This window comes from Zygosaccharomyces rouxii, assembly GCF_000026365.1.
Source record: "Zygosaccharomyces rouxii strain CBS732 chromosome C complete sequence".
NCBI classification, from domain to species: Eukaryota; Fungi; Ascomycota; class Saccharomycetes; order Saccharomycetales; family Saccharomycetaceae; genus Zygosaccharomyces; species Zygosaccharomyces rouxii.
This window is the reverse complement of record NC_012992.1, coordinates 1,357,934-1,372,049: the sequence shown is the minus strand read 5'-3', so window position 1 is coordinate 1,372,049 and position 14,116 is coordinate 1,357,934. Positions and strand designations below refer to the sequence as shown.

The following is a 14,116-nucleotide window of genomic DNA, read 5'->3' as shown; positions in this document are numbered from 1 at the left end:
TGGCGCTTGGAAGGGAGCATGATTAGACTCTATGGATTCTCATGCATGCAAGAAATTTGAGAAAATTGATAAAATGCATGAAAGGACGGTTATTGGCCCCAAATAGGTCTATTAAGGTCAGATCATTATGGTAATGAAAATGACGTTACCCGGACAAATGTTTAGTATTACAAAATTTTTCAAAGTTCTCGATGAGCTTCAACATCAAATTCAAGGACGCCCTTCACAGTAACTGAAACCTTGATTTGCAGTCCCATAGCCCATTAGGTACGTTTCATTAGACCATGAGTGAACCACAGGCTGCTACTGAGCAGAAGCCAGAAGTGAAAAATGGTGCATCTCCAGCCGATAGCGCTGCTAAAGCCAATAAACTCTCCAACAAAGAATTGAAAGAGCTGAAAAAGAAAGAGAAGGCCGCCAAGAGATCTGCTAAAAAGACTGAGAGTGGTGTTACTGTAGAGGATCAACAGGCGATGGCTCAGGTCAAAAGAGAGAGGAAACAACAACAGAGAGAAAAGCAATTAAAACAACAGAGGGAACAACAACAGAAAAATGGACCTAAGCAGGTGAAGAAATATATTAAAAAGAGTACTCTATTTGGCCATTTGGAAACTACTGAAGAGAGAAGAGCTACACTTTTGTCATTAACGAGTGCAATTACTTCCTCGCAAATTTCACGAATAACAGCCGGCGGTTTAATGGTCCCCACCATTACTAGCGAGCCTATGGCGCCCGCTACCACTGCATCATCAGGTGGATCTGCATCTTCAGATGACAATGCTCCAACAACAGAACTGGCAAAATCGTTAGCGTCGATGACTTTAGATTCAGAGGAATTCTCCGTCGTTCCAGGTATGACATCTATCACACCACATGCCAGTGAGCAACTATTTGATTCGCAACAATCGGTATCTTCCATTAGAGAACTGTTGATTAATAAGGATTTAGTACACCCTTCCATTATATTGCTAACTTTCCAATTGGCAAATTACAAGATTGTTGGATCTATCCCCAGATGTATTGCTATGTTAGAGGCATTCCAAAATGTGGTCACTGATTATGAAACTCCACAAGGTACTACTTTGTCTCGTAATTTGACCAATTACCTATCGCATCAAATCGATATTCTAAAGAAGGCCAGACCATTGAGTGTTACCATGGGTAATGCCATCAGGTGGTTAAAACAAGAAATTTCTGTGATAGACCCATCTACACCTGATAAAGAGGCCAAACAAATCTTACGTGAAAAGATTTCCCAATTTGCTCGTGAAAAGATTGAATTTGCAGATCGTCTTATCATCGAGAATGGTTCGCAACACGTCGAGAATGGATCCATTATTGTCACTTACGGTTCTTCTAAAGTGCTTACAGATCTATTAATCTACAATGCTGTCGAACTAAAGAAAGATTTCCAAGTCATTGTGGTGGATTCTAGGCCACTTTTTGAAGGTCGCAAGATGGCAGACCAATTGAGACGCCATGGTGTGAACGTCCTTTATGCATTGATCACAAGTTTAGATGCAATTTTCAACATGAATGTGGATTATGTTTTCCTAGGAGCGCATTCGATTTTGTCAAATGGATTCTTATACTCTAGGGTGGGTACCGCCATGCTAGCTATGTGCGCCAAGAGACGAAACATTCCAGTGCTTGTATGCTGTGAAAGTTTGAAATTCTCTCAAAGGGTTCAATTGGATAGTGTTACCCTAAATGAGTTAGCTGATCCTAATGATCTGGTTACTGTCCATCCTGATAACTGTTCAGTCGAACATTCGCAAAAGGATCTATTGAGTCAATTTATCAAAGAGCGTACCGAACATAAGAAAATGTCAAACCAAGAAAACAAGCCCAACGGTAAATCTACATCATCACGGTCATCGTCATCCACATCAACATCCGCACCATCTACAAATACCACAACGGAAAGTGCGGACAAAAATATCTTGGACGGCTGGCGAAATATGCACAGTTTAAACATCGTCAATATCTTGTATGATTTGACACCACCGGAGTACATCAAGAAAATCATAACGGAATTTGGATCGCTACCGCCATCTTCAGTGCCAGTTATTCTACGAGAGTACAAGAGTCTAGCATGAATCTGCATCATCATATGTAAATGTAATAGTCTTTATAATGTGAAAAGATACAAAATAAGAGTAAAAACGACGTTGGTATATACAGGAAAGAGGTTTTGTGATTAAATTTAAACCTTGTAGTTCTGTGGACTGTGGAAGGGAGACCAGACACCTCTAACACTATTGTTTAGAGATTCTACATTGTGGTTCTTTGATCTCCTATGCAGTATGTCACCGCTTGAATCCTTGAGCAGTTTCAGCTTGTTTTCCACATTATCAACATTCAGGTTTCTTACGCATACAACTTTCTCACGACCATTGGTGTATTGTGCTCTCAAAAGTGGATGACCCGATTTCCTTGAAATCTCAAATTGAATTTGTGGTAGATCTTGGCTCAACTTTCCCAATCTTTTAGAGACCAGAAAGTCTCTCATACCTTGTGATGAACCGCCCCAGTTGCAGTACTGAAGTGTAATCTTCTTACATGGAAACACATACGCACCAACACCGTTACGTGCAATAGAAGTTTGCTTGATAGCTCTGACAACCATAGTATCCTTCAATCTACTAGCTGCTCTTAGTGTTTTTGTAGTGCTCTTCTCTTTGGTATGGTTATTTTTTTTCAACATAGATAAAATTTCACCCCAGTCATTTTGTTCACCAGATAGCCAAATAGCGAACAACTGAATAATACAATACCAAAGATTCTGCCAAGAACTTCAAAATGTCACTTCTAAAACCAGCATCTCATCTTCTATTCTATTCATTCGTGTATGTATAAACGCAATTCTGATTCTCCGGTTCAGAAACTAACAAGAGACGTTAGATTTGGAGGAACTACTTTCTACTCGTATGTAGCTGCCCCTATTGCATTCAAGGCTCTTGATAGGGAGAGCTTTTCTGTCTTGCAGAACAAAGTTTTCCCCAAATTTTTCCTGATGGAATCGTTCTCCCCATGGATTTTGGCATTGACAGCGCCCTTTAAGTTGTCTACGGCCCCCATGGCACTCTTGACCAGTGCATCTGTATGTGGATTGGCAAATTTATTCTGGTTATTGCCATGGACTCGTAGGGTTAAAGAGGAAAGGAAGTCGCTAAGTTCAAGATTAGATGGCGATGAATTAGAGCGTTACGACGCACCACTAAGAAAAGAATTTGGTAAGTCTCATGGACTATCGCTACTGTTTAACATGGGTAACGCGGTCTGTATGCTTTCATATGGAGTCTATTTATGCCGTGGCTTGCTGAGATACGCTCCCAAGTAGATCATTGGGGCATCATATATATATACAAGCCCAATACATATATGTACAGAAGTTACGAAAGAAATAAACAAATGAAGGATATGAGTACAAATTATATTCTAGTTCTTTTTCTTTTTCTTTCACTCATCAATTTCATTAGCTTGAGCCATAGCAGCACTTTCGGCTTGAGCAGCTTGTACTTGTTCGGTAGCACCACTTAGGAAAGTAGAAATATTTGCAGGTGGTAAAATGGCGATCATCATTACAATGTATTCATAAACGGTTTCTGGAACACTTCTTTGATATATTCCCAAAAGATCAGCTGGGTTTGGATAGACGCTCAATGCCTTGTAAAACTTAGTTGCGGATTCTAATTCTTTACCGGAGACAATTGACAGACGTTCACCTAGTTCCACATTTGTGGTAAAAGTTTCTTCTCTACGGGATGGATCAGTTGGAGTTGGGTCTGCTGCTAGATCCTTTGCTAAAAATTCACTAACTTTTTGTAACTTGACTTGTTTAGCTTCCTCCTTTTGCTTCTTTTCCAATGCAGCTTGTCTCTTACTCTTACTCTTTAAATGCTTTCTGAATTCTGGTGAGTTTCTTCTTTTATGGTCGAAGAAAACAGCATATCCGGTCAAAGAAAGAGCTGCAAGAACACCAGTAACGGTTAGAACACGGCTAAATGTCGAAGGTTGGGACATTTTAAAGTATTATATGCTTTTTCCTTTAATAATTCAGCTAATGCGTTGTGAAGGTCTCAAGATACTCTTAGTCTTTCAACTCACCTTGCTAACTTTCGAAGAGTTGATCTTCCAAGAGTGAAAACAAAAGAAAAAAAAATAAAATTTTTCACAAGTCACGTGGATACCAAGTCACGTGAATATCACATGACAGTAAACACACGTGATCAGACACACCACGTGATGATAAAATTTCAAAAAAAAGAAAAGTGAAAAAGTGAATGAAATGAAAAAAAAAAAAAAAAAAACAACAATTGGAAAGCTCATCGCAGATACAATGTGAAGTCTATCACATTGTAGAAGCTGCTGTATATCCTCTAGCATCTGAGAAATCTTTGATCATGGTAGCCAAGAAGAGAAATACACTCAGACAGAAGTCTGCAGTAACTGCTTCTAAGAAACCCCAGGAAGTGCTGAATGATATAGAGATGGATATGGGGGAAGACCCCAAGGCTTTCCTTCACCAATACAAGGAATCAAAAAAGGATAAAAATTTGAGCAGACAACAGATGTTTTTGGATCAAATCAAACAAAAAAATGGCACGGATCCAAGCTTTGCAGGAATATCAAAGAGTGCGATGAGAAGGAGAAAAAGAAAATTGAGAGATGATTTGAAGCCAAAGATGGGGGAATTATTGACCTCGTTAGGCCAAGAAGAAGATCTAAAGGAACAATTTGAAGATAATTTCAAAGAGGAAGGTGTAGTAGAACCTGAACCACAGAAGAAGCGGAAGAACGAACCCAACATCAGAAATCAAAAAGGTGCCAAGGCTCTATCGGTCCAGGAGAGTGAAAGGATGAAACAGGTGTTATCCAATAGTTCATTTCAACAAAATACGTTTAGTGCCTTGAGGGATGTAATTAAAATGCAGAATCGTTAATGGCATAGCGTCATTCTCTCTTCTATTTGCATATATTATAAAGCGTTTTGAAACAACAAAGTCTTCAATTTACCGGCAAAAGCTTCATCTCCGAATTTTTCGATTTCGTGAATATCCACTTGTTTCTCCAAAATTTTCCTATATTTTTTTTCCAATTCTATATCGTCATCATGCTTTAAGTTTTCATAATCAGATGCATCTAAATCCAAATCAACCAAGTCACCATCGTCTATCCCCAAACTTTCACCATTGGTAGGCATCACTAGTGATCCGACCTGTTTCCATTTGTTCTCCAAAACTTTACCCGTGTTTTGTAAACTTTTCTCCTCCTTGAGCATCTTAACTTCTAGCAATTCACTGTAGACGGCCCGTGCTTCCTGTTTCCTCTGAATGACTTGAGCCACTTGCTGCTTTACCAAACCGGCGTCCACGTTAGAACTCTGCAACAACGCATCAAAATCTATTCTATTTTCTGATCCAGAAAATTTACTCCGTTGTAGAATGCGAACGATTCCTACTATCCATGTGATGAAACCCTCAAATATACCTTCTGCGTCATGAATGTAAACTTCATGAATAAAATTTATAAATGCATCCTGATGCTTCGTGAGTAAGTTGTTAATACTATCCACAACATTAAATTGTGTGGATAACCCGTATTTCCCATCATGAATTTCATCTATCAATTTAATCAAATCGTTCATGAACTTTTCAAAATTCTTCAGTGCAATGTCCACCCGCGCAACTTTGAAGATACGAACCATTGGCTCATAAATCAATGTAAGTATGGAACGTAATAACTGTGATAATTCTGGATCTTGCCACAATTTTTTCATCAATTTCTTATCACGCTCCCTGACGTACAATTGTAGCAATTCTTTGACACGTGTGAAATAAAGTGCTTCATTTTCTAAATCCTGTGTGATTTGGTCTTGTGGAACAGTCTTCAAAGATTTCCACGCAGTATAAGACTCAATAACGTCGGCCACCGCGGTGCTCGAAACTATACCCGTTTCTGTACTTTTCAATAAAGCCACAAGACACGATGGAATCATCATGGAATCTGCTTCGTCGTGTACACGACGCATATCGACAATTTTGCCATTTTCATTATCAAAGACACATTTTTTCAAACATTCTATAACCTCACGCGCCTCACTGGCTTCATGTAAAATCTTATGCTCCAATTCATGGATTATCTTTTCTTGCCCCTTTAAATCATCAGCTAAAATCGTAGAAAACATCGTTTGTAAAAGGGATTGACCTCCAAATGGTTGAGCCATGAAAAGATCCATCATTCCCTTCATGATCCCCATTGGATTTGTGAAACGCATAATTTGTGCCATCATCGAATATGGCATTAATTTGTGTAACCTTTTCACTTGCGTATAAAATTCGTAACCACTGTCATTCCCCAAAAATACCTGATAAATAGTAGATGACACATAAACTTTACACCATTCAACGAAACTCTGTAAAAGTGGCGATAGTTCAGAAACTTTAGTCTTTACTTTAAATTCGCCCACCAGCGATAATAGATAACTGTCGTCTTTGAGTAGGGAAGTTTTAAATTCTTTCATAGCGTCTTGTAATTCCACTGATCTCTTTAACGCCAATTTTTGAAAATTAACTTGATTTTCCAAATTCGCCACATCAACTAATTCTCTATGTTTAATATCTTCTAACAATTCCTTACTGAAAGATTCCTTTTGTAAAGGCCCACTGGTTAAAAAATTGGAAAAATTTAAACTACAAGAAACTTCTTCATCACCACATAATGACCTCAAATACTGTCTTAATAAAGTTCTCATTCTTTCACCGATTAAATGGTTACTCTTCACATCAGATGCATCTTGAAATTCATCTAAATCCCAAGCATCAGTACTACCTGTATCATCTGCGATACTACTCGTTTCAGATTCCGATGCAGCTAAAGTCGGTGTACTTGGAGTAGTTGGGGAGTCTAGTGGCATCGATGCAACCACTTTTTCCTTTGGAGTTCCTGGAGGTTTATTGTTATTAGCATTGGCATTATTTGTATTATCTGGCTGTGTCATTACAGATATACTTTTCTTGGTCCTATGAGGCAGATGGGATAACTTTTTACCAGGGAATTCATTTTTCAATTGATGCGATAGTTTCTTGAATTCTTCGTAACTCTTTGCAATAAAAATAGTGTTATCAGGATTCGATTCTTGCTTTATCCTTAGTAAAAAGAAAGTTTCATGTTTAGAAAGTTTGGTTCCACTATCTGAAATTGACAATTTTGAAAAAAAAGATGATGATCCAGAGGGCATATAAAATTTTGGCTTCATCCAACTTGGATAACCTCTTTTCTCTTTCTGTGGCGTACGTGAATTTGGATCGTTAGACGCCGAAACTGATCTCGTTTTTTTCTTTGCAGAATCTGGTTTATCGAAAAGAACTGATTCAGACACCACTGCAATTACGTTTACATCCCAACCATTAATCCAAATTGGTTCACTCGTTACGTAATTCCGTAAATTTTCCCTCGTAGGCATCGAAATTTCTCCCGCTTTTGTAGCTTTCTTCGTTTTATCGCTTTGCAGCTGAAATTTATCCTCTTCATAGTATTTCACTTCCTTTGATGCACCGATCCCCGAATTGAATAGCAGTAGAATAGCTTTATTTAACTTAGTAGAAATTCTCTTCCTCTTCGTTGCTTCTTCCCTGTCAAAACTTTCACTAAACCCCAAAGATTGGAAGTGTTCATAAAACACTTGTACTTTCCTTTGCCAGAATTCTTCATCCATGGCCAAATCCTTCGACAGTAGCGGGAACGGCATAACAATCTCCTCTAGAACATAACTCAACATGGGGAATTGAGTATCGGAATTTATGTAGTTATCCAAACCATCTTCGCCAGTCTTATTCGCACCACCACGGGTCGGTATAATACGTTTAAGTGATCTTCCCTTGGAGAATTTAGTATTTTTAGTGGGGTCTTCGCTGCTAAAGGGGAACCCAAATTTTCTCAATGCAAACGGATCATTGAGAGCTTCAAATTCTTGGTTCAATTGTCTTTTAAGCAGTTCTCTTTTCAAATAGTGCTCCTCCGTGGGGGTCAACACAACCGACATGGATGCGTCTATTGTATATCAACTCGAAAGTAAGCAAGAAGGAACAAAAAACAAAACCAACTGTCGTATCGTCTTACCCCGATGACTCTCTAAAGCGACCTCTGTTTGAAATTCACACTGTCGTACAACTTTCAACAGATCGGCTCTTCTGTTTTATTACGTACTTGCCTTCTTCTTTCCTTCACAATGACATCCGAGCCAGTTTGTACAGAATGGAAATAAAAATATAAAATATCACATGCCACAAGTATTTCACGGCACAATCGACCCCTATTTCTCTCATTTATATGGTCATGTGGCCTCGTAGTTGTGGCTGCCTTCTCCACCATCGGTTCGATCCCTGCAGCACCTTGCATTTTTTTTTTTCTGCCCCTCTCTCCTTTCTTTAAGGTTATGAAGTCCGAAGGGGTAAATCACATATTCGGCACGAACCATTCTAAAAATGAGAACTAACAAGGAACCTACCGACAGCAAGGTATAATTTTTACAAAGGGAAAACTGTCAACGGTAGCATGTTGCACGTTTCTTACTGCCACCATAATAACATATAGCGAAGGCTACTACCGGTGCTACCACAGGTGTTAGGTAGGCTTGTAATCGATTGCAGAAGAATGGATCAACATCTCGTCAACTGATTAATCTCTCCGAATATTGCGAGAAAAAAAAAAAAAAAAAAAAAAAAAGAGCTCCAGGAGCAATACTGTATATTTTCAGGTATATTAGGAAAACAGATTCCTGCAATGATAAGTTGCTAGGTTACGGGCTGTGACAGTAGAATGCGTTACAGTGAACTTGTCATATATTATTGTAGATCTCCATTCGATTGACTTAATCACTGTATGTTGTAACCAGGCTCTAAAGAAGCATTTTGTAGATTTTTATTTAAACTATAGACGGTGACGACAGGAAGGCACAGCACACACAACAGAGCGGAACGCAAAGATCCTTCTTTCGAATCCGTGCTTTTGGACTTTTTCGTTCCTTTATTAGTTAGTATTGGGATTTTCAACAACATACAACATAAGGAGAGGTTAACAGGGATAGGAAGGAAAGCAGATCAAGCGTTTTTCCTTTCCTTTTACTAACATCTTGTTCAATACAGATACAACAAGAAGTGGTGGTAGGATGAGCCAGTCACTAGCTCATTTGATCAAGAAAAAGATCTTTCTGGGGAATTCATCACTTATACCAATAGAAGATGATCGGAGGAAAAAAGGCAAGAAATGGGGGAGAAAGAAGGATGATGATAGTGGCAATAAAGAGACCTTAGCTTCACCGACAAAGAATCAGACGCATACAAATGATGTTGGATTTCATTCCCCTCTGTCACGATTGAATTCTATAGGTGAAGAGAGTAGTAATAGTAGAATCGAAGAGAAAAGTGAGACTGATATACCCACTGTTTCTAATATGATAGGGAGCGTTGGCGTCGATGAGACCGATGAAGATAGTGAAAGTAGTGAAGATGATATTGCAGGGGAAGGTCAAAACGATGAGGAATTACCACAATCGCCGGTGGAAAGTGATGACAGTGAGAAGAGACCAAGTAAACTACACATGCTGAAATCTAGAATAAGTGTACCGGAATTGAGTTTCAAACCACCCATGTTAGGACATCGCCATCATCGCCCTGATTCGCATAATAGACAGAGGAGTTTGGATAAATCACCATCGAAAGTACAGACAAATTCACCTAATTCCGTTTCTATGAGTCCAAGTAGCTTTACAACACACAGACCATCGTATGAAAAATCGCCGAGTGGTCTCGGTTCCATTTATAAGCTAGGATCGAATTCATCAGCATCTTCGTCAAGATTTTTCTACTCACCAAAGAGATCAGGGAGTAATGCCGCTGCTAATGGAACAATATCAAGAATGACTCCTAACTGTGGTAGCAACTCTAACGTTAGTAACAAACCAAACAATGCGAGTGCCTTAGTTAACAGTAGCAGTAGTTCACAACAGCTCATGCGGGGTCATGCAAGAAACAATTCAGTGGAAATGAAACCAGTCAAACCACAACCACTACCTTTTGGAAGAAGACGTAGCAAGACGCTGGATACTTATGGTGATCATAAGGGAGGATGGGATGCGACGAGTGAATTACTTACAACGATTAATGCACATTTGAGTAGTTCTCGTGGTGGTTCAATCAAAAGTAGATCACCCTCAGTGAAGAATCAGGAGACTGCAGCTGCTGTAGCTGCAGATGGTGTTCCACTCCCATCAGCAACTCCTCCTAGATTTTCTAATGGCGGTAGTAATAGTAATATAGGATCAATACCTTTTCCAGCGGCACCTATACCACCACAGCCTCCAACATCGATGTCAAGACGTGGATCATCCATTGCTAATGCATTTAACAGTTTTGTTAATTTACGTTCGTTTAGTACAACATCTTCTAAAGGTATGGGAACTGCAAATAATTCTAAACTAGAATTATCATTAACACCAGATTTACCACCACCACCAGTACCCGATGAAGATGACAGTCGTGAGGAATATTTGATGAAATTATCACCTTATGGTAATGAAATTGGACCTATTCTTACGGAGACTGATGATTCATTTAGAAGGGACTGCCTTAATTATTTTTTATTGCATCATTTTGATTTTACGGATTGCCCCTTAGATATTGCAATGAGAATTTTACTCATTTTCCTAAAATTACCAAAGGAAACCCAACAGATTGATAGGTTGTTGATAGAGTTTAGCAAAGTTTATTATGAGGTACAATGTGGGGATACAGCTAATTCTTCTTTTTGGGTCGATCAAAATCAATTATATTTCCTGAGTTTTTCACTTCTAATGTTGCACACAGATTATTTCAGTCCAAAGAATAAGTTTAAAATGACAAAGAACGAGTTTGTTAGTTTGATACATGAAGATACGGAATCGTATGGTTATAAAGTACCAACAGAAATTTTATCCTATTTTTACGATAATGTCACCGCCAAGGAGTTCCCCAAGTTCGAATTTACACCCCAGGCCCCATCACAGAGTATAGAATCTTCTGAATCAGAGAGTGATCATGATGGTTTAAAACTTTACTCTCCATTGGATATCTTGAAGACCCAATCTGTTTTTTCAAATTCTGATTTTGCACCTTCAACCAATATGCGGACAGATAGAACGTCGTCAAGTTCTTTTTCATCGTATTTGCCACACGGGCCCACTTCTGGTAGTAGTAGTTCGTTGGCTCAAGATGATGTTGATATTTACGGCCACATTTTTGATAATGCACTACCTTTGTTAAGTTTACAACCTTCGGTACAGAAATTATGGGATAAAGATTACATGTTTGAATTATTTAACGGTGAAAACAAGTACAACAAATATTTTTCCATTTTCAAAGAGGCCAAAGGTGGGTATTTGAGATTGGACAAAGCCAGTCTACAAAAATTGTCCTTTCCCAATTTTGACGTTTTAAATCCATCAGATGAAGATTCAACTTGCATGTATTTGAAAATATTTCAAATGGGACGAATCGAAGAATTGACTGTGAACAGAAAATTCTCCATTGTAGGATCTGCAAATAAAACAATGTGGAAGAAAAAATTGGGTGTATTAACTTCCTGTGGGTTACTAATGTTTGACCATCATGATTGGATTAATCCTCAGTTAGTTAAAGATGAATATACCGGCACTTCCAATTACATTATAAATTACCATCCATCATCTGCCATGACTGTGGAGTCACCCATTCCTTTAAAAGGGTTGTTGGCAGTAAACAAATCGCATAAATTACTAAGACAGGCTCTGAGTAGATCAGAAGCCATTGGTGATGAAACTGAGCCTCGTTCAAATTTAACGAATACCAGCAATATATTGGATGGACAGTACAGTGGTGACACTGATGACGATTGCATAATGAGATTGTATGGATCTCAGAGGGCTAAAGTTTGGAGATGCTCCAGTTCATACGAAAGGGATAATTGGATAGACGCGATTAATCTGGTGGCAGCCTGTGATGGTTGTTTCATCGATTCAAATACAGTTCCAAACACTGTTGTTTCCGCCAGAAAGTATGAGGTTAAGGAGAAAGTGAAAAGGCTACAATCAACAGGTATGCAAAAACAACGGAACTTGGAAGAATCAGAAAATTTACTATCACTTTACGGTCAAACTATACCTATTTGCACTAGGACCAAAAACGAATTGTTATTCCATGTTAAACAGCTGGCTGTCACAATGGAATGGTTGGTCTATGAGATCAAAAGAAGCGAAATCAATCTAAAGATTCTTGAGCAACTAGGTTCTCAATTTGATGATGGCCATGAGGAGAAAGAAGATTATGGTGGGAGCGAATTAGTCGACGATCATACGGATAGTACTATGAAGCCGCAACAACAAACTCTGCACGAGCCAACAAGTAGCATGACTGCTCATGATCCCATCTCCTCAACACCAACTCGTCGGCCATTTATCTTTGATGGAGAACTGATGCAAAGGGACTTTTCCAAAAAGCACGATGCTGTAGTTTACGAACAGACAGAAGTTAACAGCAGCGAGATTTTGACATCCTATTAAAATGCCAACAACGTAACGAATTTTTTTTTTTTCTTCATTTCCCATGAATCATTATTAAAACTACGCCCTAAGAACACAGAAGACATTATATACATAGATATGCTTATTTCTCATTACTATTGATATGAATGATATGACTTCACTTTATTTGTCCTTGCATACCACTACTTTTCTTCTCAAAATGCCTATCTGTCCTATTGGACCCTACATTAGTTATCCGCGGGCATCCATCTCTATTCTTCTCTAGCTTACAACACTCCCAACAGTAATAGGCCTCTGTTAGACCAGGCGCTCCACAAATAATACAACTGTTACCGCTCTTACCAAATGCACATTGGCCACATATTCTTACTTTACTTTTTGGTCTAACGTAGGAATCACATATGGGGCATCTACCATCACACTTTTCACATAGAAGGCCTACATGGGTACCGGGTTGCCTCATGCACATTACTAAATCAAACTGATGCCTTGACATGATTGCTGCAATAACACAGTTTTATTATTATGGCCCTTTTCCTTTCTTCTTTCTAACAGTCTTGAATCTTGGTTATTGTTACAGTTGTGGGTGGGCATCGTCAAAATGATTAACCCGATAACCACTACTTACAAACTTATATTCCTACAAAAGTAGGTGGTAACTCATAATTTAGTGTTACTGTCTATCGGTGGGGGTAAAATACCATACTTTGTTTAAAATCTCATATCAGGATGTCATTTACATGTCCAATTTGCCTGGACGATGATAGAACCAACATCGAATCTATTGGCACATTACAGCCATGTAATCACAAATTCCACAGAGACTGTTTAAGGCGATGGCATTTATACGCTCATGATTTGGTGTGCCCCATATGTCGAGTTGAATCTGACATCCTGCTGGTTAGGCTTAGTGATGATCAAAGTATGGCCCCTATAAGAGTTGACTTAAAGAAAGGGTTTGACGCTAAGAGGGTTATGGAGTATGAACAACAAGAGGAGGAGTTTTTAAGACGGTTTAACGATGCTCTCAGAATTGGAAGTCGACAGGAAAGATTAGTTTTAACACAATGTAATATATGTGGCGGATCAGAAGCACAACTGGATAAAGCTTGCCATAGTTGTGGAACTCTTTTCCACGAATCATGTTTGAGATCCTTGGCGTGTGAAGTGGGTGATCCCTCGAGTTGGCAACAATGTGTAGAGTGCCGGGATCCGGTGAATCAATTTCGTCGATCTCATGCTGGTCATGGCAGTGGTAGTAGCAATAGACGTTTGCAAATGCCAGATGAGATGACAAGACTGCGAGAAGTTAAGACAAAAATCCAAGAACATGTACGACGGGTATTAAAGGAATTCTATCAAGATATTGATCGTGATAACCCAAGGATTAAAATTGACAAAAAACATTTTACAGATATTAACAAGCAAGTGTCAAGAAAACTTTACAGGATCTCAAATTATAGATATTTGAGGGGAATTATAGATTACGATTTGGAAGCACAAAAAGAGGTACGTTTGGAGTTACGTAAATTGGGATATATTGATGTATAAAGGGAA

General features: G+C 38.7%; 9 protein-coding genes across 9 annotated transcripts; 5 read left to right on the top strand and 4 right to left on the bottom strand.

The window, feature by feature from the left end:
• Nucleotides 1-284: 284 nt before the first annotated feature.
• Nucleotides 285-2,099, top strand: GCD2 (translation initiation factor eIF2B subunit delta; the record flags this gene model as incomplete). Its single annotated transcript, XM_002496357.1, has 1 exon — nucleotides 285-2,099. One exon carries the CDS (start codon nucleotides 285-287, stop codon nucleotides 2,097-2,099), a length of 1,815 nt encoding a protein of 604 aa, XP_002496402.1.
• A 107-nt stretch (nucleotides 2,100-2,206) lies between these two features.
• MRPL51 (mitochondrial 54S ribosomal mL43 domain-containing protein) lies at nucleotides 2,207-2,707 on the bottom strand (the record flags this gene model as incomplete). Its single annotated transcript, XM_002496356.1, has 1 exon — nucleotides 2,207-2,707. One exon carries the CDS (start codon nucleotides 2,705-2,707, stop codon nucleotides 2,207-2,209), a length of 501 nt encoding a protein of 166 aa, XP_002496401.1.
• Nucleotides 2,708-2,851: 144 nt separating this feature from the next.
• On the top strand, nucleotides 2,852-3,343 carry TMH18 (Tmh18p; the record flags this gene model as incomplete). The annotated part of the gene is made up of 1 exon (XM_002496355.1): nucleotides 2,852-3,343. One exon carries the CDS (start codon nucleotides 2,852-2,854, stop codon nucleotides 3,341-3,343), a length of 492 nt encoding a protein of 163 aa, XP_002496400.1.
• A 119-nt stretch (nucleotides 3,344-3,462) lies between these two features.
• On the bottom strand, nucleotides 3,463-4,026 carry TOM20 (TOM complex receptor protein TOM20; the record flags this gene model as incomplete). The annotated part of the gene is made up of 1 exon (XM_002496354.1): nucleotides 3,463-4,026. The coding sequence occupies one exon, from the start codon at nucleotides 4,024-4,026 to the stop codon at nucleotides 3,463-3,465; it is 564 nt and encodes a 187-aa protein (XP_002496399.1).
• A 380-nt stretch (nucleotides 4,027-4,406) lies between these two features.
• Nucleotides 4,407-4,946, top strand: SLX9 (Slx9p; the record flags this gene model as incomplete). Its single annotated transcript, XM_002496353.1, has 1 exon — nucleotides 4,407-4,946. The coding sequence occupies one exon, from the start codon at nucleotides 4,407-4,409 to the stop codon at nucleotides 4,944-4,946; it is 540 nt and encodes a 179-aa protein (XP_002496398.1).
• A 35-nt stretch (nucleotides 4,947-4,981) lies between these two features.
• LEC1 (Lec1p) lies at nucleotides 4,982-8,047 on the bottom strand (the record flags this gene model as incomplete). The annotated part of the gene is made up of 1 exon (XM_002496352.1): nucleotides 4,982-8,047. One exon carries the CDS (start codon nucleotides 8,045-8,047, stop codon nucleotides 4,982-4,984), a length of 3,066 nt encoding a protein of 1,021 aa, XP_002496397.1.
• Nucleotides 8,048-9,172: 1,125 nt separating this feature from the next.
• On the top strand, nucleotides 9,173-12,577 carry SYT1 (Arf family guanine nucleotide exchange factor SYT1; the record flags this gene model as incomplete). Its single annotated transcript, XM_002496351.1, has 1 exon — nucleotides 9,173-12,577. One exon carries the CDS (start codon nucleotides 9,173-9,175, stop codon nucleotides 12,575-12,577), a length of 3,405 nt encoding a protein of 1,134 aa, XP_002496396.1.
• Nucleotides 12,578-12,716: 139 nt separating this feature from the next.
• On the bottom strand, nucleotides 12,717-13,055 carry RDS3 (U2 snRNP complex subunit RDS3; the record flags this gene model as incomplete). Its single annotated transcript, XM_002496350.1, has 1 exon — nucleotides 12,717-13,055. The coding sequence occupies one exon, from the start codon at nucleotides 13,053-13,055 to the stop codon at nucleotides 12,717-12,719; it is 339 nt and encodes a 112-aa protein (XP_002496395.1).
• Nucleotides 13,056-13,288: 233 nt separating this feature from the next.
• ASR1 (ubiquitin-protein ligase ASR1) lies at nucleotides 13,289-14,110 on the top strand (the record flags this gene model as incomplete). The annotated part of the gene is made up of 1 exon (XM_002496349.1): nucleotides 13,289-14,110. The coding sequence occupies one exon, from the start codon at nucleotides 13,289-13,291 to the stop codon at nucleotides 14,108-14,110; it is 822 nt and encodes a 273-aa protein (XP_002496394.1).
• Nucleotides 14,111-14,116: the final 6 nt, after the last annotated feature.